This window comes from Parasteatoda tepidariorum, chromosome 9 (assembly GCF_043381705.1).
Source record: "Parasteatoda tepidariorum isolate YZ-2023 chromosome 9, CAS_Ptep_4.0, whole genome shotgun sequence".
NCBI classification, from domain to species: domain Eukaryota; kingdom Metazoa; phylum Arthropoda; class Arachnida; order Araneae; family Theridiidae; genus Parasteatoda; species Parasteatoda tepidariorum.
This window is the reverse complement of record NC_092212.1, coordinates 85,911,216-85,935,323: the sequence shown is the minus strand read 5'-3', so window position 1 is coordinate 85,935,323 and position 24,108 is coordinate 85,911,216. Positions and strand designations below refer to the sequence as shown.

Genomic DNA, 24,108 nt, shown 5'->3' with positions numbered 1-24,108 from the left:
AAATACTGTAAATCNCAGAAAATTCAAACTACATAGCTACCAATCCTTTCTCATTTTTACTTATTTTAGCTATTTTCTCCCCTTTTACTTCTTTTCTTGCAAAAATACTGTGAAACAAAAGAAAAATGCCGTGTTTGAAATACTGTAAATCAGTATTGAAACAAAATGTTTTTAAAATTTATCCCACCTTTTTTTGCTTTTTCTATTTTTGCTATATACCTTGTTATATAAATTCATGTACTACAATTAATGTCTCACAGATAGGCTACCATAGAAGAGTGATTTTTTTTAAAAGTGACAAAACCTTTTCCACATTAAACTCTTTTTTTTTTTAAATAAAAAAAATCTAACTATGCACTTGCTAAATTCCAAAACATGCCTGATATAAAGGTTGTGCATATCGAGCTGCAGTTACTATTTTAGAAAATATTGTAAGTAAGTTTATTGTCAATTGTAAATAAGCTTTTTTGTACTTGGAATGATTGGTGAATATCGAAGCTGTTCAAAGGTTTTAACTTTGCATATTATTGTGGTTTCTTTTACATGATTTTTATATATTATGGTAACAAAAATATAGGATTTAACATGACGTTCAAATTTTAATTTGAGTTTAAGATATTTGATTAGCCACTATTCCATTATAATTGTCGTTTCTGGCAATTTTCGTTTGTTTTTTCTTATTCTGGTAGTTTTTAGTGAGTATTTCGATTTTAGGAGTTACTTTTTGACATTCGCAATTCAGATTGATTCTACAGTAAATCCACATAGTTTATGGATCGTTTGATCGATTTCCTCGTTTTTTTTTTATTCGGATGTAATTGATACCATGTCAGGGCTAACAAATTTCATATTTTAGTAATCAATATTTCACACGCTTGATGATTCGTGACAATTACGTCTTATGTCCACAATAGTCTTCGATTGCTTTTACGGCAGTTATTATAATTACAATTGTTTTTAAACTTGCTGTGTGCTTAAAATAAGTTTTTATTAAGACACTCAACATTTTCAAAATTTATGAATTCGCTCATTTTTAAACTAATTTATAGAATGTGGGAATTTAACTGAGGAATTATTTTTATTTTAGATTTTATCTTTTAAAAAGAGGTATGATTTTGTATTAATGATAAAATTAAAAACTTAGTATATTTTGGGTGTCTTAAAAGTTATACAAATGTTTGCTAACAATGCCCAGTTTTGTGATGGGTGCTTTTTTTTTAAAGGGGAAACAGTGTTCTTCAGCTTTTGGCGCCCTGTCCTTTTAAGGTCTGGAATTACACCAAAAATGACTTTCCATTTTTGTAAAATGCTTTCCTGATTTTTATTTTAAACCACTACGGAACATGCATATGCAGGTTATCTGCGCACCTGAGAAAAGTCAAGGATTTTGGTATTGTCATGAAATGTCATGATTTTAACTATTTTTTTAAAAAAAAATCATGGAAAGTCATGGATTTAGGTTGCCGAAAAATCTAATTTTTAAAATGGAATCCTCTCAATTTCAGTGTTCTGAATATCTGAATTAGTAACAAAATCCACACTCACAGTCATATTTTATTAAAATGTAAAATGTTTTTATTATGCTCCTTAAAAATTATAGTGTTCTTTCATAAAATGAAACAAAGAACATCATTTCTGGAGCAAATTATCTTTTAAACTTCTGTGATTTCAGAATTTTTATTGTTATTTTTTTTTTTTACTTTCTCAATCTAAAATTCTAGCTAAAATCATCTAGTCATTGGCAAATTCTTTTTATAGTGAAATGAGAACAGAAAAATTAGAACAAGAAAAGTATCTTTTAATAATTCTGCAGAAAGAAAAAATTTTTTTTGCTGTTGTATTTTTTTCAGCTATTTTATTTCCTTAACTCTTTCTTTACTCTGTTTTACAAGTTTAAAATCTATAAATATGAAGATGCAGACTAAAACAGTTTTGGTTATATCTATCATTTCGGTTAAGGTTATTATAATGTTTTTTAGACTTATTGTTGTGTTTTTGTTGGGGAAAATAGTAATTTCAGTAAGTCATGAAAAATTCTAGGAATTATTCTTGGAAAGTCATGAAAAGACATGGAATTGAAAATGTAAAATGTAGCAGATACCCTGCATATAACAATAACCTTCCATCATATAAAAATAGAAATAAGATTTTCTATCTTTATTAAAGCTCTCCTAGACCCGTTGTTGTGGAGCCTTTGGAACATAGGGATGAAGAGGATGGCCTTCCAGAGAAAAACTTTCAGAAAAGTAATAAGCAGTACTTGAAAGAAAGGGAGATCGGTCCGCGCCTCGCAGAGCCAGGCACATTTGAATATGAGTTTGCAAATCGCTGGAAAAGACTGTATGAATTAGAACAACAGAAGAGAGATCACCTCGAAAAAGAAATTGAAGAAGGAAGGCGGGCTTTGGACGATCAAATGGAGTTTGCCATATATGATCATGAAGCTAATCTCTTAAGAGAAAGTATGTCTTTATTTTTTTTAATTAAGTTTTATTTTGTGTCTTCGCGTTCCATTTATTTTTATCAAATTGCTTTTTTATGGCATTTAGTTTTTTATTGAAAGATCACTTAATCACTTGTTTTAAATTAGGGTTGTCTCTCCACAGGGAAAATACAGGGAATTTCATTTCTTATTTTTGCCTTGTATTCCGGGTGTACCCCGATATTGAAAATTTTTCCGAATTCCTCCAGGTCTAGAAACTAAGAGCAAGTTCTGTGATTTTCCTCAAATATTGTGAAGTGGCAAATATTCACAAGATTTTAATATAAAACCTTGATTTCGTATTTACTGGATTTAAAAGTTACTCATTGTGAATTGTACATCTCTATTTGTATTCAAGAGATCTAAAAGGCATGCATCGTGATTCTTGTAGGAACGAAGCTTTTTCTTAAATTAGTTACCATAAAAGTGTGATATTCCTTATTACAGTGGGTAATTTAATTATAGATCTTAGGTCAAAAAATTAAATATGAATAGTATATAAATTAATATCTTGTGTCACAATCACCGCTGTTTTGAACTATACAGTCTATTCAAAGAAGCTGATATCAATAAATACATAAAAGTAAAATATACCGCTTAAAGCTTACGGGTCACTTCCCCTTTGGCAGAATGGCAGTGACAAAGCAAAATTGTCGCAGAATGTTACAGAGTTCCTGCAGAAAGAGTTTTCTTTTCAAAAGATTAAAAAAATTACTTTTTTTTCCTAGAGAAATTTACACATAATATTTGAATCATCCATAGATAATCACTTTAGGATACGCTCAAGTCACATCGATAGTATCGTAAATCGTCGTAACGTTTCGATTATATTTTCGACATTGATTTTCACGTGGATTTTAAATATCCCAATAAATTCTAAGCATGAAAAATTCAAATCGTGCATTTGAGTATTTACTTTTAAAGGCAATAATTGTATTGAATTTTTGGCAGTTATTGTTATTGATTTTTTCCATAGTTTTTAAATCTGATATTTTTATACAGTATTATTTATGACAACAACCTAATCCCGAAACGAAACATGCATCTGAGAAGTCCTATTCGTGTTATTTCGTCGTCTATCTTATTTTTGGCAATGACTACTATGGATTGCATGATTTTTTAATTATTTTTTTGCTGTGATGATTATTTACAAAATGTGAAGGAGGAGATAATTTGTGCAACAAAATTCGAGAATATCACCCATAATATTACATGCTGAATTTAAAAAAAAAATTTTAACACAGTGCTTTTGTCATTTTAAATGAGTAGCATATATGTTTGTTATTATTAAAAGTACCTTGCAGAAAGATATTAGTGATGGACACATTCAAAGAAGCCACAAGTTTGAAAACATTCTGCCACAGATGTCACTTCTTCTAAGGTTAGAGGTAGGCCTAAGATTAGATGGCTTGACTGTGTGAAAGAGGATTTCAAAATCCCTAAGAATTACTAACTGGGGAACAATCTCAAAGAAAAGAGCAGAATTGAAAAAGATTTTGGGGAAAGCTCCGCCACAGGGATAACAAGCCAATAGAAAAGGATTTAAATATCTTTTACTTAAAAAAAGCCATTTTGTTAAATAGTATTTACCTCCCAGCTAATTTTAATGTTATGGATTTAAGTATTAAAAAAGAAAGAGCGTTATTGACTGTTGTTAAAGGGAATAATAGTAAGTATAATGTAAATAAACTAATTACAGGGAATTCTAATGTTTTTAAAAATATTTATTTAAACACTAATTTTTAATCAAATAAAATTTAAAAGAATGTGTAGTAATATTTATTTATCCCCCCCCCCCAGAAAAAAAATCATATTTTTTTTTTGAAATTTTGATTCAAAATAATGAACATTCAATTCACATAATTAAATCTATTTAAAATCATTAAGCTGATTGTGTGTGAAAGCTATTACACAAAAAATTATGTCATCTTAATTTCTTTTCTCATTACATTTGAAACTCAAAATATACAGCTAAAAATATTTTTCTTTCTTTTTCTCAGGATTGCGTCATATGGAAGAGCAAAGTACTCTGATTCAGCGTGAAAGAGAACTGAGGTAGGTTGATTTGTCTTTTCAACAAGTTACTTTTCTGGATGTTAATTTTTTTAAAAATTCTTAACTAAAATTTCAGAATAAAGTGGTGTAATAAATGTTTTCAAATACAATATTTTTCTACCAAAAATTTTTTAAAATATTTTTTTTAAGCCTTGATTATAAAATTTAAATTTTAATTTCAATTATTGTTGCACTGTGTTAAAGATGTTTTTCGGTGGAAAAGAAGGCTTCAAGCTTAGAACTGGGGTACCATTTTAATTTTCTTGTCTCCATACATAAGACATGGTGCATAGCGTTTTTAAAAAGTGCTTAAAGGTGCTTATTTTCGATTTTTAAAAAACCCTTGAAGCTGCTTCTTTCATGGGGAGTTTTTAAAAAATGCTTCATTTTCCCTTTTCGAAAATGAGTTTTTTTTTTCTTTACCATGTCAATTTTCACCACTCAAAAGCTTGCTTTTCACATTTTATTCAACGTTTTCACAACTCATTCAACCACAATAGATGTACCGTCGGTCGATAGTGTATGGAAGCGCCAATCATTTTACATGTTTGCTGATCCACTCTGCTGCATTTTGAAAGATATTCTCAATTTCAAGCTTCATTTTCCACCCTCTGAAATCGAACCGAAAAATCTCTCGATGATTTTTTAATGGCTAATATAATCAAGAAAAGAGTTCTTTGTCAGAAATTAGTTATTTTATCATGATCCTGTAAAGTCTTTGAAAATTATTTTGCATTTTGTTAATGTATGAGTGCTTACTTTTTGTTAGAAGATTTGGCTACGAACCCTGATAAGAAAACTAATTTGAAAATTTCAAAGTAATAAATGGTTGCAGCTATAATGGTGTTCTCTCTGCTACAATTTTTAATTCATTCTATTTTTAAAATTTTTAGTGTGATAAAGAAATTTTTTTTGTACAAAATTTAACTTTAAAGAGGTACATTAAATTTGAACATTAGAATTATTGTCGAGGGGACAATTGATCGCTATCATTTTATTTGCTTAAAGAAGAAGTAAAGAAGTGTCACAATAAGAATAAATGTTCAAATCTATCCTCTGAACATTACATTTTGTAAAGCCTCGTGGCAACACGGCGACCTTCTAGGAAATCTAGATTAATAAGTCACTAATAAAACAGTTAATTTAAACTAAAAGTTCTTTATTATGAGGATCCATATTGAACGGCAAAAACAGTATCCAATACGCAGTCACTGGTAGAGAAGTGGGTGAAGGGCAGGAAATTCAGGAACAAGGAAATTTTAGATGAAACTGACTTAGACGAAATCAAATTAAGACTGCATGTTGACGATCATTCTCCTCCATCTTAGAGATCAATTTTATTCATTAATCAATAAGTGAGAACCGGACACCTACTGGAAGCCAAGGTGTTGGCAGCAATACCGACAGTTGAAGCACACTCCCGGATTTGGGATTCTTGATAAGTAAACATCCATCGCAAACAGTTTTCTCAAAAATCGAGGATAACGTTTATGTTTTTATGAAAAACATTTTTAAGATCTGCTATCAAAATTCATAATTTTTATTGGAAGGCTTATTGAAGTTTCTATATTAGCAAAAAAGCAGTCAGTGCAATTTTTACATGGCCGAAAAAGGGTTATCAGAAATAAAACACATAACAGCGCGACGTGGAGTATAATACTCTCAACTTTCGAAAGCACCGAGCGTCTCTTGCACCGCTAACTGCTGTTTTCGGAGAAAGAGTAGGGCTGAAATGGAATGTGCAAAGAATTTCCGGGGGAGAGTGTCCTAATTGTATTAAAGATTAAGGGGCGAGAAGAATCGGATCAGCAAATTTAAGATTTGAATCAGGAATTAACAAAATTGGATAAAGATTTTAGTTTAGAACTGACCATGAGATCATCATAATATTTTATTTCTTCAATACTAATCCAATTTTTAATTAGTACTGTACTATACTTCACCTATATTAAGCAAGCTCAAAATTTTAAGTGACTCTAGATTTAAAATTCTATAGTCAGGGCATATTGTAAGAATATAGGTGTCAGATTTTTCAGTTCTGTTATTCCTCATTCTAAATTTGAATTTTATTTTCAGAATTTTAACCAAAAATTTCAACTATTGAGTATAAAATACGGGATTTTATTTTGATTTTCCAAAAGAAAAAAAGTGTAGGCATTTTGTTTATCCATAATCAGTTCTGAATCATGCCTTGCTGTAAAAATGTTGACAGGCCACACCTGCCCTCAGGTAATCCGATTGTCAATGACTGTTAATGAAGGCATGATTATTTTTGCAGAAAACTGCAAACCATCTACTATTTTCAAAACACTGCTGAATAATTTCATTGAACTATTTTTGAAGATTACTGAACAAACAAGCGAGTCAATAAAATTCTAGTTTTCGAATTCATCTAAAAATATTTAAATGCGAAAAATTATGCAGAAGGAATTGTTGTGATTTCAGGTGTCAAAAAGTGATTATTCTGAATAAAAATAAAGTCTCATAATATTATATTTAAAATATCAAAACTGTAAGAACAAATGTGAAAATAGCAGAAAAACGATTACAAGTAATTATGTTTTCTTGTTAAGTTTCGATATTTAGTCGCATCTTTTGTTAATTGGCAGGCGTGAAGACGAAATGCGAAGGGAAGAACAACGTCGTCAGCAAGAAATGATTCTTCGTCAACAGCAAGAAGAAATCTTGCGAAATGATTTAAGGCGACGTCAAGAAGAAAATATGATGATGAGTGTAAGTAATTTTTTTTAAAAATATTTTATTGTATCATTCAGGTTTGGCTGGTTTAAAACCATGTGATTTTTGAATTTTTCTAAGTCTGGTTTCTTTTATTTTTTAAAAATATTTAATATATTTAAATTTTTGATCTTTATAGCCTTTCCATTTTTTAATGTTTGTAACAAAATGAAAAAACAGGATTTACAATTTTGAGTTCAATTCCTACTGGAAATTTGTATTTCAAATAAATGTAAATCTGCAATATTTGAATGTTTTTAAAATATTCTAGTTTCTATGTTACCTTCAACTGCTTTGTTATTTTTTTACTGTTTGATTAATAATTCAGTTCTTTTTTATTGGCTTATTTAAAAAAACATTGCTCAGATAAAACAATATAATTTTTAAGGAAGGCACTCGTTAAGATCTTCTATTGATTATATTGAGTAATGAAGCAGGGTTGGGACTTAAGACAGGGCACTTGGGTTTAACTTTCTTAAAGTGTTCAAAAAACCTTGAATATTGGTAAAGAGTAAAAATTTTATATGTGTAACCATTGTACACATAATAATTATATTAATAAATACTTTTTATACAATTTACTTAAACTTAGAAAAGAATATAATTGGAAAAGATTTAAAACTTTTGAAGTTCCACAATTCATTGAACAACAAAAGTGAATATCTTATCCCTTAAATATGAATAAATATCCTCTTAATACTGATAAATTATGTTTTTGCATAAGGATAAATAATGCAATTTTAAAAATAATAATAAAACTTTTTTCAATAATACCATGTTCACTCATCGTTTGTTGTTTCTTGTTCAAAAATTAAAATTTTATTTTTCCCAATGTTTTTTTTAAAATTGTAACATAATTTAAGTAAAAAGGTTTTACAGTTTAAACTGTGGATTAATCCATTCTGTCCTAACCCTCAACTCTTTAATAAAGTATTAACCTGTGTAAGTCATGGAAAGCGTTTGCTAGATTTTAGCAGATACCCTGCTTCATGTGAAACAGTTTCCAGTCCTCATTTGCAATAATGAATACAAAACTGTTATCAGGAATTAACTTTACTCAACAAAAATCATTCAGATTATTTTATAGTAACCGCAAGACTAACGGGAGTTTAAAGAAAACAAAATTGTTGGTTGCAGCAGACTCTTGAAATATGTTAATGCAATCTTTTAATGAAATAGTTTTATGTAACAATCTGTTTGTCGGTAAGTAATAAAAAAAATTACCTAGCTGTCTAAATTTTCCTCTAGAAATGGTTACATTGCAAAACATTTGACTTACATGTCAGAAATAGGTTTTTGATTTAAAAAAACCCATATCTGCCAACTATCAGACTTATGTATCAAGTCTCAAAACCTCAGGCTGACAAAGTATTTTCTTGTACTTCTTTTTTTAATTTTATTTTTTTAAACGAGTTTAAATCAATTTTGGGACCCGGCATCAGTTTCAAATAATTACCATTTGATAATTATCATTTACCAATAATTACTGGACTATCATTACATTCAAATAATTAAAACTTCTGTTATCTTATTCAGGGTGGCCACCCACCTTAAAAACCTGGAATTATCAGGAAATTTTTTTATACTGGAAAAGTCAGGGAAATTTAGATAAAAAGCTGGAATTTTTTTTGTAGATTTTCTTAATTTGAATTATTTTATGATCCGTAATACCCACTTTTTTTAGATGGAAATTTATTACCAAACAGTTGAAATATCAAGTTAGCAATATTATGCATACATCAAAATTTACTCCATTATAACCCTGTTAAACTAACAATGCCACATAAATCCCATGATTGCTAAATGAATGAAGAAACTTTCGGAGACTATGCAGTTTAAGAAAGGCAAAAATTGTGGTGGAGGTTGAAGAAGAAGTTAAGATATTTGTTTCTGTTTATATAAGTAGCATTTATTTCACTTCTAATCTGTGGGTTGAATCCATTTATCGTTCAAGTTTGTTTCGATGCTTCAAGTTTTCTTTCTTTTGACTAAATGATTAGAAATGCTTTAGTATTTTTAATTTCATTAAATTCTTCACAAATTAGTTGGTCATAATTTAATAGATTCTCATATTTTAATAGATTTGTTGGTCATAATTTAATAGATTCTAGTACTTTAATAGACAGGTCATAATTTAATAGTAATTAATGTTACGTTCTTTCTAAAAACTTTTGTACTCCTACCTAATTAAATCAGTGAATTATTTTTATCAGCAAAGCCAATCAATCACATATTTTATTGCAATCGCTAGCAGCAATGTTTGTTAACAAATCATTACAATTTTTGTATTGATACTAATTTTCTCAATTTCATTTTAACCTTTCATAACACGTTTTAATTAAAAAAGCTTCTTTTAAGGACCAACTATATGTTAACATTATTATGTTTGTAAGGATGGAAGATGATGGAAGGAAAATACCAATACAAAGAGCTCAGTATTTTTAATTATACATTCACATTAAACATTTAACAATAAAGAGTAACAACATAACATTGCTAACATAAAAAAGAAGTTTTGCCCAAACTGAGTGGGGAAAAGGGATCCAGGATGGTTTGGAGCTCGTCTTGCGTCATCTCACATTAAGTCAGAATGAAGTCTATTGTTTTTGCGGATAGAGGGATAGCGTTATCTGGTGTTACGAATTAACTATCTGTTACATCTTAACATTTTGTTGGTAAATATTTGATTTTTCGTTTAAAATTCGATTCACAATGTCGAATTTAAAATTGGACATTGTGTAATAATAACATTGTTGAAAGTGCGCTAATGTTACTCTTTTTCCAGAGATGATATTTTCAAAACTGTTTCTCCTTTTACCTTAAGAAGCTGCTGAAAATTCGGCAATGTATGGGAAATATGTTAAATGTTGTATAATCATATAATATAATTTTTTTTATTCATAAGTGTTTATTAGGAAGAAGCAAAATGAAAATTTTTTTTTTTCTCTTCACAGTGCATTTTTCTAGTTGTAAAAGCATTGAGAGAATATTTTTTACTATTTCTCTGTTTCTTTTTTATTCAACTTAACAACTTCAGTTTTTTTTCTAGCTATTAGTTAGTTTTTATTTTTTTATACACCAATAATATAGCTAAGTTTTAATTAATTTTAAAAAATTACTAAACTTATTTATATATAAAAAAAATATCTATTAATGATTTTTATGAAAGGAAAATTTGTTTGGCCGACTATTCGGTATTCGGCAATTCTACCCTACATCATTAGTTCCCTAATAAAAATATATTAAACAATACTTGTCAAAGGTTTTTTTGAGTGTCTCAGTATTTGCCATTTGGTGCACTTAGTGCAAAAACTATCGAAAGTAACGCATTAAACTTTTTTATTCAATAAAAACAATATATTTTACATGCTAAACATATTATTTTCTCCACGTCCATCTTAATTTTTTTTTTTACCAAAACGTAAAAAAAAATTACTAAGTTGTTAAAATAAATGTATTATAATTATTTTTTCCATGATACATTAAAAAAAATATCATTTAAAATAAAATATTTTACAATATTGGTACTTTTGTTGTATTCATCATATAACTTTATAAGGGGGAAAAATCACGTTAACCTGGAAATTTTAAGATTTTTACCTGGAAAAATCAGGGAAATTTGAAACCTGATTTGAGTGACCACCCTGTTATTGCTTTATTAATGTTGGTTATGCGTGAAGTGAATCTATGCTTGTAGTGTTGCATTAATTGCCTTGCCATCAGATTTTTTTTAAAAGTTAGCAGGCATGAAAGCATCCTTTGTTCAATGTTGTCTTTTTTATAAATATGTTTAATTTAGTACCGTTAGATAAGAGTGATATTTTTACCACTTTCATCTATGAATCTAAAATGAAATTAATTTATCAAACCAGTATGTTAAATAATAATTTGTATTCTTATTGAAAGTTTCAGCTATTTTTAGCTTGCCCAAGATAAATTAATTTTTAATAAAAGTTGTCATTTTTATTTATTATACACTATCTTGGCCAAACGTGTCCGAACACCAGGTTGTTAGGGCGGTGGAAGCATAATGGTGTGGGGGTGTTTCTCGTGGTTTAGTCTGTGTCCGTTTCATTCTTGTGGTTGGAAACATAAGCTCTGAGATGTATGTGGACAATGCTGCACTCTATGGCAATATTTCGGCCCATTTCTATCCGTTCACAAGTCGAGGCTCGCACACATGAAATAAGTGTTCAAAAATTGGACTGGCTTTCTAAAAGCCCCGATCTAAATCCTTTTGGGTTGCGTCAAAGCGCATATTATGTAGCCATTCTCTGCAAGCACTCACTTCAGCTATGTCAATTCCTATCAAAAACTGGTGGAAAGTTTTCGTCTGCAGGCTGTCTATGTTAAAGGGTGACCAACATCCTATTAATATGCGGTTAAGTCCACACCACAGGGTGTCTGGATGCCAGATAGTATATCATTACGGTAAAATACACAACTAATAATATGTCTTTTTCTTCTTCTTGGGCATTGCAGGCCGAGGCCGCCCCAATAAGTTTTTGCCATCTCAATCTATTCTGGGCCATGACCTTCCAGTTAGTTATTCCTATCATCTTTAGGTGTCTCTCGACTGCGTCCGGCCACCCGGTCGGTGGACAGCCCCTTTTTCTCGTACCTTCTGCTTTTAAGAAAGTTATTTTTTTGCTGTGTTTTGGTCTTCAGATCTATAAGGGTTTGTTGACAAAAATAATTTAGTTTGTTGTATTGTTGAGGTGAAGTGTTTACATAGTTATCGATCAAACTGATCATAATGGTATTATCGATATCAACTGCAATATCGGCAGTATGTCGGTATTGCATGTAAAGTTCGATAAACAAATTTGTAAATTAAAATCCATATTAATAAAAATTTTAAATAAAATATGCAAGAAATTTTTAGCATATATTTTGAAAAGAGGGGAGGATAGCCTAAAAACGGCTATGCCTAGGGCCTACGAAAGGTATAATCCGGCTCTATGTCCCAGCCATCGAATGCGATTTGCCTCAATAATGTGAACTATGTCTGAATAATGTATAAAAATTCTAAATATGTTTTTTTTTTCTTTGTTAGGGAGGTGGTTATGGTGACTTAATGGACAGGGTATGCATCTTCATTATCCTTCATTTATTTATCTCTATTTTCTCAATATCAAAAAAGTAGAAAGTAATATATGTGATTGCCTTTTTAGGATCAAATGAGAAAAATGCCTCCTGGTCCCATGTCTCCTGCAATGCCCGGTGATCCTAATGCTGCTGCTAATTATGGCAATGGAATGATGCAAGGAGCTGGTATGGGACTTCCACCGGTAAGCTCTCTCTCTCTCTCTCTCTATGAAAACTGTTTCTCACTTTCTTGGAGATTTTGTAAAATTATCGTGTGCTCTATTAAATAATCTCTTCATTAAAGTTAACTTATCTTATAATTACAGAAAATTAACATAGGTACTTTTCTGTTTTTTTTTAAAATTTATTTTTTATTTGTTTTTTTATGACTAGGCCTGCAATGTAATTTCCCACTATCACATTTATATTATACCATACTGTTTTATTTATTTATTATTATTTTTTATTTGACTAAATTTTAATCCTTTTCTGTATTCTATAAGTATCTAGTCTATTTTAAAATGCGACTTGAAAGCAGTTATCAAACTTAGAGATAATAAATTTAAGATGTGGGTGAGGCATACAAAAAATTTCTATGAATTTTGTAGTCATTTTGACATTTGAGTGTTTTATTTCAGAGTGAAGCTGAAGTATAAATCTTGACAATAAATCTTGCCGCGGTAGAAAATCCTTCGCTTTTCCGATTTATGTTGGATTTTTATCCAATTTCCTTTATTTTATGATAAAAAAATTGTATCATTATTCAAATGCACGATTAGGAATGTGTGGACTCTGATACCATTATATCCAATATCAAAATTCTTGTCATTTTATTCTTTTCCAGCATAAAAAGTGAACTCTTGTCTAAAATTTACGCACTCTGTTTCCGAAGCTCTCCCGTTTTGAAAAAGTCAAAGATTTGAAATGGAATCAGTAGGACTACAGCACAACATAAAATAATTATTCAAATGCGCAATTCAAATTTCGTGGACCCGAATAGTAAATAAATCCTTTTTAAAAGTCTATACGTAATTTGAAATATGTGATTCTAAATTCGAGTTACTTTATAAATGCATTTCAAAACATTTAGATTTTAAAAACTGTGTGGAAATCTGTAGCAGTAACAAGTAAATATGCTTCTGTCATAAAAAAAAGAAGAAAAAAATGGGTAAAATGTAGAATTTATCAAAAAAAAAAAAAGTCAGGAAAATTGATGTGCTCAATACCCTGTATTAAGTTTAGCATTACCAGTATGTCTCAGTAAAATTTTGCAAATTGAAGATAATGTGTTATATTTTATTTTGGAACAGTCAAATAGTCATAATAAATTTTTTTTACCTGCATTGTTGATTCTCAAAAGGGTGTAGCGTGGAAATCAAAAATTTCAAATTCCATAATTTTTCAGATTTTTTTAATTGTCTTCTGTTTTGGTGTGTTCTCCTACTTGGAATTGGACCCATTGTACAGGGCTTTGTGTTCTGGTTTTGTTTCAATAATGTTTTCGTAAAATTTTTAAAGATTAATAAAAGTTTTCAAATTTCCATTAATTTTAGAAAAAATAAAAGTGGGATTTTTAAATTTAAGAGTTGGGGTATAAAGTAGATTAAAGAAAGTTAAATATAATTAAAATTGTATTCTCATCTCTGTTACTCAGTTTTCTAAGAGTGTTGAGTAAAAATGTTTTATATTGGTGGAAATAAAAACTTATATTTTTATAGTGTTTTATGCTGCTCTTGTTTAGAATCAGACTCATTCATTGTTAATTATTGTGTGTCCAACTTTTTTTCTTTGTAACAATTCAATTCAATAAGCAATTTTCTTTCTCCTTGCTACAGATATCACTTTGCAAAAGTGTACTATTCTTTTTTTCTTCTTTTTTTTTTTCAAAATTGGCAAGCTCATTTTCTGTTTCTATTTTGCATAGCCATTTATTTTCTCAAATTGAGTTCAATGTCTCTTTTCTTAACATGTGGCTTACCAATACAGTGACAGAATTTTTTCTGGCTTTTGACAACAAACTTCCTTAGCTCTAATATTTTGCTTTAAGATACTTTTAATTATAACAATTACTAATTTAAAGTAGCCGATACATTGCGTTTATAGAAGAAAGATTAGAATAAAAATGTAAAAAAATTTTAATTGTAAAAGTAATATTTTTTTAATTCTGTTATAGGCGGTATTCTTGCATTTTGTAGGCAGAAAAATGCAATGCAATTTCAAATTTTGTAAATCATTACACAAATTAAAAAGCGTAAAATTCGTGCAGAATTCCTAAAATAAAGATCACTAATCACTCGAATAGGACTCTAAAGAAAAGAGACACTTAAATAGGTGTACGTAAAACGTGGTGTACTTTAAAGAAAAATAATAAAAGAAAACATTTCTGGACCGAACTATGTTTTAAATGTTTGTGATTTCTAAATTTTTTATATTTATGTTATTAATTTGAAATTCTAGCTTAAGCCGGTTATTACAGGTTTTTTTTTTAAAAAATCTCAAATGAGAATAGAAAAATCATGGTCATGACTCTGGACAAGAAAGGCATCTTTGCAAAAAATTCTGCGGAAAGGAAAACCGAAATGAAAAATCTTTCAACAAAAACTCTGCAACATTGTGCGACAATGTTGCCATAATTCTGCCACAGGGCCTTTAACTGGAAATGCTCCTTTATAACAATAGAACTTCTTTATCTTCATTTTATGATTATTGTTCATTTTCAGAAATAAAAAGAAAAAAGACTATTTTCGATTAACTTGCATTTGAAGTATGCTATTTTCACAGCTTTTTATGTGTTTTTGTCTTATTAAAGTAATAATTTTAGCTGTATTTTAACTGCTGGTTTTAAGTACAGGAGCAGTTTTTTCTTCCTTTGACTGATTCTATGCCCACTGTAAAAAAAAAAAAAGCATTTGCTTTTGTTACTTAAGATTATAACATTTATTTTGACTGTTTGGTTTGCTCGACAGGGTGCGTAGCATTTTTAAAAAGTGTCTAAAGGTGCTTATATTCAATTTTTGTTTCTTAGGAGCCCTTAAAGGTGCTTTTTTCATTGGGTATGTTTAAAAAGTGCTTGATTTTCACTACAAATTATGCGAAAAGACACAGTTCACATTATTCTTAACGTTTTCACAATTCATTCAACCCCAATCTATTTTGGCGTATTGTCAGTCAGTAGCATATGAAACGCCATTCGTTTTGCATGATTCAAAATTTCATGATTTTTGACAAATGTCAAAAACAATGCCAAAAGTTTTTTTTTTACATGATTGTTAAAACAATATAAAACCGTCAATTATCAAAAACTTTCCAACCCTAATGATATTACTTTTAAAGTGCTTGAAAATATTTTTTGAGTCCTTAAAAGGTGCTTATTTTTTGTTGAATAATTTGGCTACGCACTTTCTGAAACTTAATTAGAGTTAAATTTTAAATTTATTCCATGTGGAATTTAGAAAATTTGAGATTTTCCTTATTAAAAAAAATAATTTTTTCATGTTTCTGTACTTGAAAGTTTGATATCCAGTCCCTCCAATTCAATTTTCAAAATCTGAAGAATGGACAGTGTAACAGTTGAGTAATAAATGTTAAGTGACTGCATTATTAAGCATTGGGATGCAAATCTTGTTTTATCGTTTGCTCTTTTGATAGTAGCGTATTTATGTTTTATTACGAATTTTGATTGGACAAAGTTAGATGAATGCTCACTTCCAACTTTTCCAAGTCCAACTTTTATTGACACATTTTTGGGAAAATGAGTTGTGAACTATGTTAATTTTTTAATTTATTAATTTAAAAGGAACTAATGTGCAATTGGAGTTTAATTGGTTAGGAACTTACTAAAAAGTCAAATCAAGTTAATAAAAATGTTTAATTAGTTTAATTATCACAAATTGACCTGTTATGCATGGTAAATCAATAATCTTTTTTTTATCAAAGAAAAGTATTAAAAGGGATATTTTGGGCGACGTAATCTACTTATATTATAATTGCATTTTCATAATTATGATCGTTGTTTTTCCACACAAAATTCGTTTTCCCTTAATTAATTCTTCACGAATTAGCTTAAGTGTGTTGTTGCCATTTTAAGGACTCTGTTCTTTGTTTTCAACTGAAGTATGCATTTATTCCTTCTTTATTGAACATTATTAATTTTTGTTAAGCAGATATCCATATCTCGAGAATTAGTGAGCTTTAAAGCTTTAACTGTATGTTTATTATTGTTTTCTTTATAAATATATTTTGTTTCTTTACAAAAGTTTTAAGAGTTGTAAAGTGTGATAAGTCCAGGATACTAAAGTATGTTTACTTAATTTCTTTCTTTTTTTTCTTCTGTGATCTGTGAAATAGTTTGAATCTATGAACAGCTAAACATCATTATTAGGAATTTTATGGCAAAGACCTCAATTGACTAGTGGATTTTAGTGATTGAGTTTTTAATGTTAAGAAGTTCATAAACGAAAAAAAATGTTTTTTTAAGCAGTCAGTTTTTGAAACTGTTCTTATTTCAGTACCTGATTACGATTTATCTTCTGTTGCTTGGGAAAGAGATCAAAAAGTTACTAAGAAACTTAAAAAGTTCCTTTTTTATCTCTGTTTCTCATTTTTTTTTTTAAATTTGCTTTATATGAAAGAGCTGGATTGTTACTTTATTTAACTACTCAAAAGAATGCTTGTTTCAGGGGTGATTGTATTCCAGGACTATCCCGGAATTCTGTATGTGATTTTCGCTCTAATATCGTAGAATTCCACGTATCTTGAGAATAAGAAGCTAATAATTCAATAAAATTTTAAAGCTTTTACTAAATCTCATTAGTCAAACTTTTGGATACATTCTTCTGCCAATTACAGGGAGAATTACGAATATTTTTGTCCGCCAATTTAATTCTTTTAATTTGGCAGGTTTTCGCCATTTTGTATGATTGGAACTGTATCGGATTATACTAATATCATGATTCTTATTCATGTGAGTGTAATATCAAACATAAGTTTTTTGTATTTACCTCATTTAAAAGCTATACTTTGCGATTCGTATTTATCCCAGTTCACGTGATTTAATAAAGTCCAATATCGCAACTTGTCTGTACGCATTTTTAAAATCCAGTATTACGATTCGTATTTACACATTCAAAAAATTCAGTGCCACAAGTCGTATTTGTGCTTTTGTAATATCAAATATCGATTTTACCATTTATTCATGATTTAAAAACTGTGCGTTGTGATTTGTATTCACACGATCTAAAAGTTTTACCTGTGATTCGTATTTATGTGATTTAAAAATTTGATTTTGCAATTTGTATTTTTGAGTTTCTTAAAATCCAATATCCAGATTCAATTCACTCTTTTATAATCCAATGTCTCGATTCTCGAGAGAAGTAAATTTTTTCTTGAATGAGTTACTCTAAACAAAAAAATATATTCTGTATTAATAGGTAATTTAATTATAAATGTAAGTTCAAAAAATTATGTTAAGTATGAAGGATGTATGATATATAAATTGATATCTATTTTTTTCTCATGAAATTTTCAGAGTTTTTTACTTTGTGCCACAATCACCCCTGGTTGTTTTGTTTGCTTTCATTTTTTAGATACAAACAATGTTTAGTATTTTTAATATTTAACATGCTAATGGTGCCCAATAAATTGTTATTTTTATAATTAAGCAGGACTCTCCTGATGCAGGGTTGCCACTCCACAGATAGAACAGGAAAAATACAGAGAATGTAAAAATAATCTTAAGGGAAAAGACAGGGAATTATGAATTTTTTCTTACAAAAAGGGAATTTTTGTCTTTAAAGAAATGCAGACTTCTCAATAATCTATGGGATATACAAAGATGATAGTTCAGCTATATTAAATTGTTTAATTTATTATAAAGGAATGTGATTCTTTTGCGGACTTCTGCTTTTATTCAGATTTTCCCATTTTTCCTGCTAATTTCCGTGGAAATTTTTTTCGCACAAATTAAAATATTGTATGAGGAATTTAATTTTCTGCAGAGCGAATGTATTGAAGTCTTCCCTCTGAAGTTTCTCTAAAAATCATTTCCTTGGGATAAAACTGGTTGACCTTTATACAGGGATGAGATTTTTTTCGCTTTTTGTCTCTCGAATTTCAACCTTTTTATCAAAAACTTTGATTTTCGAAAAGATTCGTTTTTTTTTTTTTTTTTAAAGTTTAGATGTTGAAATGAAATAATTATATTTATTTACAATTTTCAAAGATCAACAGAAAATTCAAATTACGTCCTAGCTGCTAACCCTTCCGCAATTTTGCTTATTTTAGCTATTCTCTCCGCTTTTACTCAAAGAAAATAAAATTTTCCGTATTTTTATCCGCCTGCCGGATAGCACGTATTTTCGTAATTCAGACATCGCTGCTTCATGTTTTCTGGCGTGAAGGCAAACGAAAAAAAAATTACAAGAAAATGGAGGTTGATTTGCGATGAAAATATTTATTTGCTCATTCAATTAATCTTGCAAATTTTCATTTATTATGTCTAAGCAAAAACAATACAAGCAAGCTTTTTAGAAATTCCAAGTCCAGACTTTGCAAATCTCTCGATTCTTATTCACGCGATTTTAATATCAATCATCGATTTAAGTGATTTAAAACTTGCACATTCGTATTAGCACGAGCTTAAAATCTAATGTCGTGATTCGTTTTTGCGGTTGTAATATCTAACATCGATTTTCATATTTATACGTCCTTTAAAAACTAGACATTGGGATTCGTATTCGAGCGATTTAAAAATTATCCATCGTAATTCGTATTTACGTGATCTAAAAATTATGCATCATGATTTGTATTTCGCATTTAAATTCGATATAGAGTTTCATATTCACGTGATTTAAAAGCCACATATTATGATTCATATTCTCTAAATTTAAAATCATGCCTGTGATTCATATTCATACAATTTGAAAATTAATCATCGGGATTTATGGTACATGGTTTGCAAATTTAAAAATCACACTTTTTTGTCAAATTTTTGGATTGATATATTCATTCTCGGATTTCCTCTTTTTTACTTACTGACTACTCTCAACCCTGATTATAGCATTATTTCTTTTATGTTGAGCTGTTCCTTATTTCCAGTAAGCAAAACTAGCATCGTTATTCTAGTAATGCGCAAATTTGTTTCCTCATAATAGATTGCATATAATATATGCACGGATTTTTTTTTACAGATATCAGTGGCAGCCCTGTGATGTGATTTTTTTTATATTTGCGAATTCTATCTAATATGGTTTTAGGATTGTGTATCAAGTATAAATTTAAAAAGTTTCAAAATTTAATAACTTTTATGAAAAATATTTTTTTCCCTTTTAACTAGGTTTTAAGTACTGATGAAAATGAATGCATGGCAGCAAAACGTATGATAAAAAGTTATTTGATAGCATCATCATAGCCATTTTTTTTTTTAAAGTTCTTAAATTATCTAGATTTTTCATTGTTCGGATCTGTGTTTTTGTCCATGTCTGCACTCTTCTGTAGTTTTATGCATCCTGAAGATGAATTCCCCAAATTCATTTCATGCATTTCTACAAAATTCTTAATTTTGAAGAGCAGTGGTGACTAAAGATGTTAATATGATAAAAAAGCTTTTAAATTTAAAATAATAGTAGAGTGTAAATAATATGAATGAATTGATGAAGATAACCTCTTTGATCCAAAATAGAGGCTCGTGAGGTTTTTTTCTTTCTTCGAAGTAAAGTCTTAAGTGAAGGGTGGTTATCTAAGTACTTGAGCATAATGAGTTAATTTCTTTTATTACAGGTTCATAAAATAAATTAAGAAGGCTTATGAACTCCTAATTTTATGTTTGTAATTAACTTAAGATTATATAAGCACATTTTACTTTTCCAGGTATTCTGACAATAAGAACTTTATTGTTATGTTGTATTTTAATTTGTATAATTAAATTTGCTCAGATCTTGATTTCTTTGATCTTTACTAAATATTTGAATTATTATATGATAATTATACAGTGGAACGTCTAGTATATTGAATTGCTATTTGCACTTAGTTGCAATTCCAGATAATAAATGTTTATTTATTAATATATTTTTTCATCCGTGTGCTATCCATTCATATTTTCTTGCGCTTTGAATGTGATATTAAAAATACTGAATACAATTTCTGTAAATACTCTGAAGTGTGTTTCCAAATAATGCCCATTCTCTTTTATGAAAATTAGTATCATTGTTCAATCTTATCCATTAGTTTTTTGTGAGTAAGCTTAAAATTTTGCTTTTCTAAATGAAAGATTCATTTCTTTTCTTTGGGTGTTTATTCTTAATACCGGACATGCGTGAATCCATTATGTTGTTTGTTCTTGTTCTCTGAAAATCAAATCTTATACAAAATTATTGCTGATTACTTTAAATCTAGGGTGTCTACTTTAACAGGTTGACAGCCGCATACCCATATTTGGGTGACGGCAAAGTTTCTGGTCTAGCCCCAATGGGGTGACGCTTGTTTGACTACTCGCGAAGGATATTCATTTGTATTGAAGAATATTTCACAGGAAGTAAAGAAACTATTGAATTGTTATAAAAATGATTTATTAAGAAAATTATTGAGTTTTGTAAAAGCTTTCCTGTTCACTGCTATTTGACTAAGTTTTCTATTTTTCTTTCCAAAATCACTCTTAAAATTCTTAATACTTAAAATCACACTTGATTAATTACTTTAGGTCGCACTTAAATTACTTCTTTACTCGGCAAAGATTCATACCTATGTTGTAAATTGGCGAGATGAGAAACAGCAACGGACACAAATAAGCAGGTATGATGCCATGGAAACAAATGCAGCGAGATATTATTCTTGTGACCATCATAGGCTTGCATTATTGAAATAACGGTGGGAGTGCTTAGATCAATGCGCTTCATACAGCAGTACTCGTGGCCTGAAGGGGATTTCACTGCAAGCGTGCGCGGCAGTCAACATGTTAAATGATATACTAGCTATAGAAATTTGAAATATTTCTTGATTGGTTAATTTAACAGCAATTACTTTCCTAGTTAAACTTTCTTCAAACTACAATAAGGTGGACGAGGTGAATAATTCTAGGTATATAAGGAGAAAAAACTCTGTAATGGTAATGTAAGAGTTGTATAGCTAACATTTAGTGCTATGAGGGTTTTTAATAAGGTCATGTTTTTCAAGAGTTTATAATCTTGTGGTAAATTTTACGTTATAGAATTCTAAGTTTTAAACTACTTGTTAAAACTAAAAATCTTTAATTATAAAAGAACATTAATTGAATACAGAGACATACCAATTGTTCTAAACTTGAATTATGGACCACATAATGAAACTTTTTATATTTTCTTAAACTGAATTGATACTGCTAAAAGTCCAAACTGTGTGCTTGTCAGCAATTAGCCTTTTTAATCATATGAAGTAAATGACTAGTAAAATTTACACATTCTTACATATTTGGGAAGGTTTAATGACCTGTAAAGCAATAAGCCAGAACCATTGATAATTGCACTGCTGATTAATAGTGTCATAAAATATAGTTTCACTTTTGTTTATTTAGTTTGCAAAATAATGTTCAATCAATGTGCAAATCAATGTCCAAAATAAAGCTTAAACAAAAAGGTGATTTTTCATCGTAAATCAAGTTTATTGCTAAGAGTAATAGGGTAAAATTAGGAAATTCCTCTATTGGCTAATTTCAGTATTTCAACAATGGCCACTTTTTAAGGATTGGAAATTCTAATCAATTAAGAAAAACTTATGATGCTAAAAATGTAAGTAATATTCAAGGTCCATATATATACAGTTGAACCCCGATTTTCCGTTTTCCTTTGCACCAACTGTGGGTTTAACTCACAAAGCAGAGTACGCTAAAAAAATGATAACAGAAGTAAACTGGAGATCACNCTTATAAGCATAGCTGCCAACTCTACTGGATTTTCCAGTAGACTACTGGATTTTGCCAGTTTCTCCTGGTCTACTGGTTTAATAAAAATTCTCCTGGTTTTTGCATATTTTAGAAAATTCCCTAAAACTGAGTAAGCTTTCTTAAAAAAAAATCCCTTTTGAAATAGAATTTTTACACCATTTATTGCTTTGCTTGAATATTTAAACAAATATTACTAATACTTAATGAAACAAGCCTCATTTATATCAGTTTAAAGCTTATTTATTTATTTTTGTTTTCAGTTTATTTTTATTATTATTTATTAGTATTATTATTTTATTTTTTTCAATTAATTTTTTGCAGAATTCCCTTTTTAAACTAATTTTAAAAAAATCTTTCAATTATCAATCATAAATTACTTGTTTATTAGTATTCAAAATTATGAGTTTACATAATAAAAAAAAATTAAGTACATTTATTGTCTTATTTATAAATGGAAAATGTTGAAGATCATTTATAGTGTTTAGTGTAGTAAAATTTTTGTATTTTGATTAAAATAAAATCCCTAAAAGTAAAATATTTAGTATAGTTTGCAGTAGTTATCAGGAAATTTATATTTCGTAAATTCTACTGGATTTTTTCCTATCCATGTTGGCAGCTATGCATACGATGGTTGATGAATTTACATAGAAAAAAAAAATTGCGTTCACAAGCGAAAGTGAAAGTAATGCACATGATTTTTCAGGTGAAGATGTGAACATTTACAAAGACTAATATTTAACTTTTTTCATTTGCCCGATTTTTTCATTTGCAATAGTAAACTGATGGTAAATATTTTTTACACACAAAAAAAAAAAAAAAAAATTNAAAAAAAAAATTCAGCTTAGAAATTGTGTATATTAGGTTTTGTTTTAGTTCCTTGTATTTATTATTGAAAAAAAATATACATTGATTTTTTGCATATTTTTCAAAACTTTGATGAACTAATAGAAACACTGTTTAATCTTTAAATTTTTTTTATTTTTTGTTGCAATTTCAACAGTATTGCTCTCAATACTTGCTATTGTTTAAAAATTTTCCTTATACTATATGCTTCAAAGTTTTTATGCTTTCAAACTCTAGATCAGTTGTTGGTATATCCTCTATTATTTTTTGCTCATTGGCATCTTCAGACGTGCAATATTTTTCCGACCTGTGCACGTTTTCGTTGGATATCCAGAAACTTTATTAAACCCATTTGCAATGCGTTTTAGTTGACACTGTCCAACAATGTATAAATCGGCATATTCAGAGATTTCAGAACATTTATGTTTGTTTTGGAAGTATCTTGGAGATAGTTGGAATCAAGAAAAAGAAATAATTACCTAAAAAATTCTTTTGTGAGACATTCTCTAAATTCATTAATTTTACAATTTAAGCTCCCATGTTTCCTTTGACCACCCTTCCTGTGCTTTTGCCACCCCACCACCCTCAATGATTTTTACTCAAGGTAGAAATATTTTCGAAAGCATAGATAGCAAGGACAATAAGATAGAACCAGTCTCTCTCTCTCTTTTTGTTTTCTTTTTTTAGAAAAGAGAGGGGAAAAAAGTCAGAAAAAGTTTGTAGTCGCTTTGTAGAGAAAAAATGATTTCGATGTCTTAGAAAAATGCATAAAGTAGGACTTTCATAAAAAGGGGTAACTTAAAATCCAGGGTAATTTAACATTATCGGTATAATTTTCACAGTCCAATAAAAAAACAGGGTTGCCACTCCACAGGGAAGACCTGTAAAGTACAGGGAACTTAAAAATCACGTAAAATATCGGAGAAAATGCAGGGAATTTTGATTCATTCTTTACAAACTGTGAAAATACAGGGAATTTTGTTTCTTATTT

The 24,108-nt window shown here is 29.1% G+C and overlaps 1 protein-coding gene across 3 annotated transcripts in view; it reads left to right on the top strand.

Moving 5' to 3' along the window:
• LOC107449489 (non-POU domain-containing octamer-binding protein) overlaps nucleotides 1-24,108 on the top strand; it is a 79,649-nt gene that overhangs the window by 5,618 nt on the left and 49,923 nt on the right. For all 3 annotated transcript variants that reach the window (XR_006226205.2, XR_006226204.2, XM_016065016.2), the window contains exons 3-7: nucleotides 2,167-2,462; nucleotides 4,483-4,537; nucleotides 7,147-7,270; nucleotides 12,330-12,359; nucleotides 12,448-12,564. Coding sequence is in view for 1 of the 3 variants with exons in the window: in XM_016065016.2 (XP_015920502.1) it covers nucleotides 2,167-2,462; nucleotides 4,483-4,537; nucleotides 7,147-7,270; nucleotides 12,330-12,359; nucleotides 12,448-12,564 (622 nt within the window). In the remaining 2 variants the exon portion in view is untranslated. The remainder of the gene's footprint in view (nucleotides 1-2,166; nucleotides 2,463-4,482; nucleotides 4,538-7,146; nucleotides 7,271-12,329; nucleotides 12,360-12,447; nucleotides 12,565-24,108) is intronic.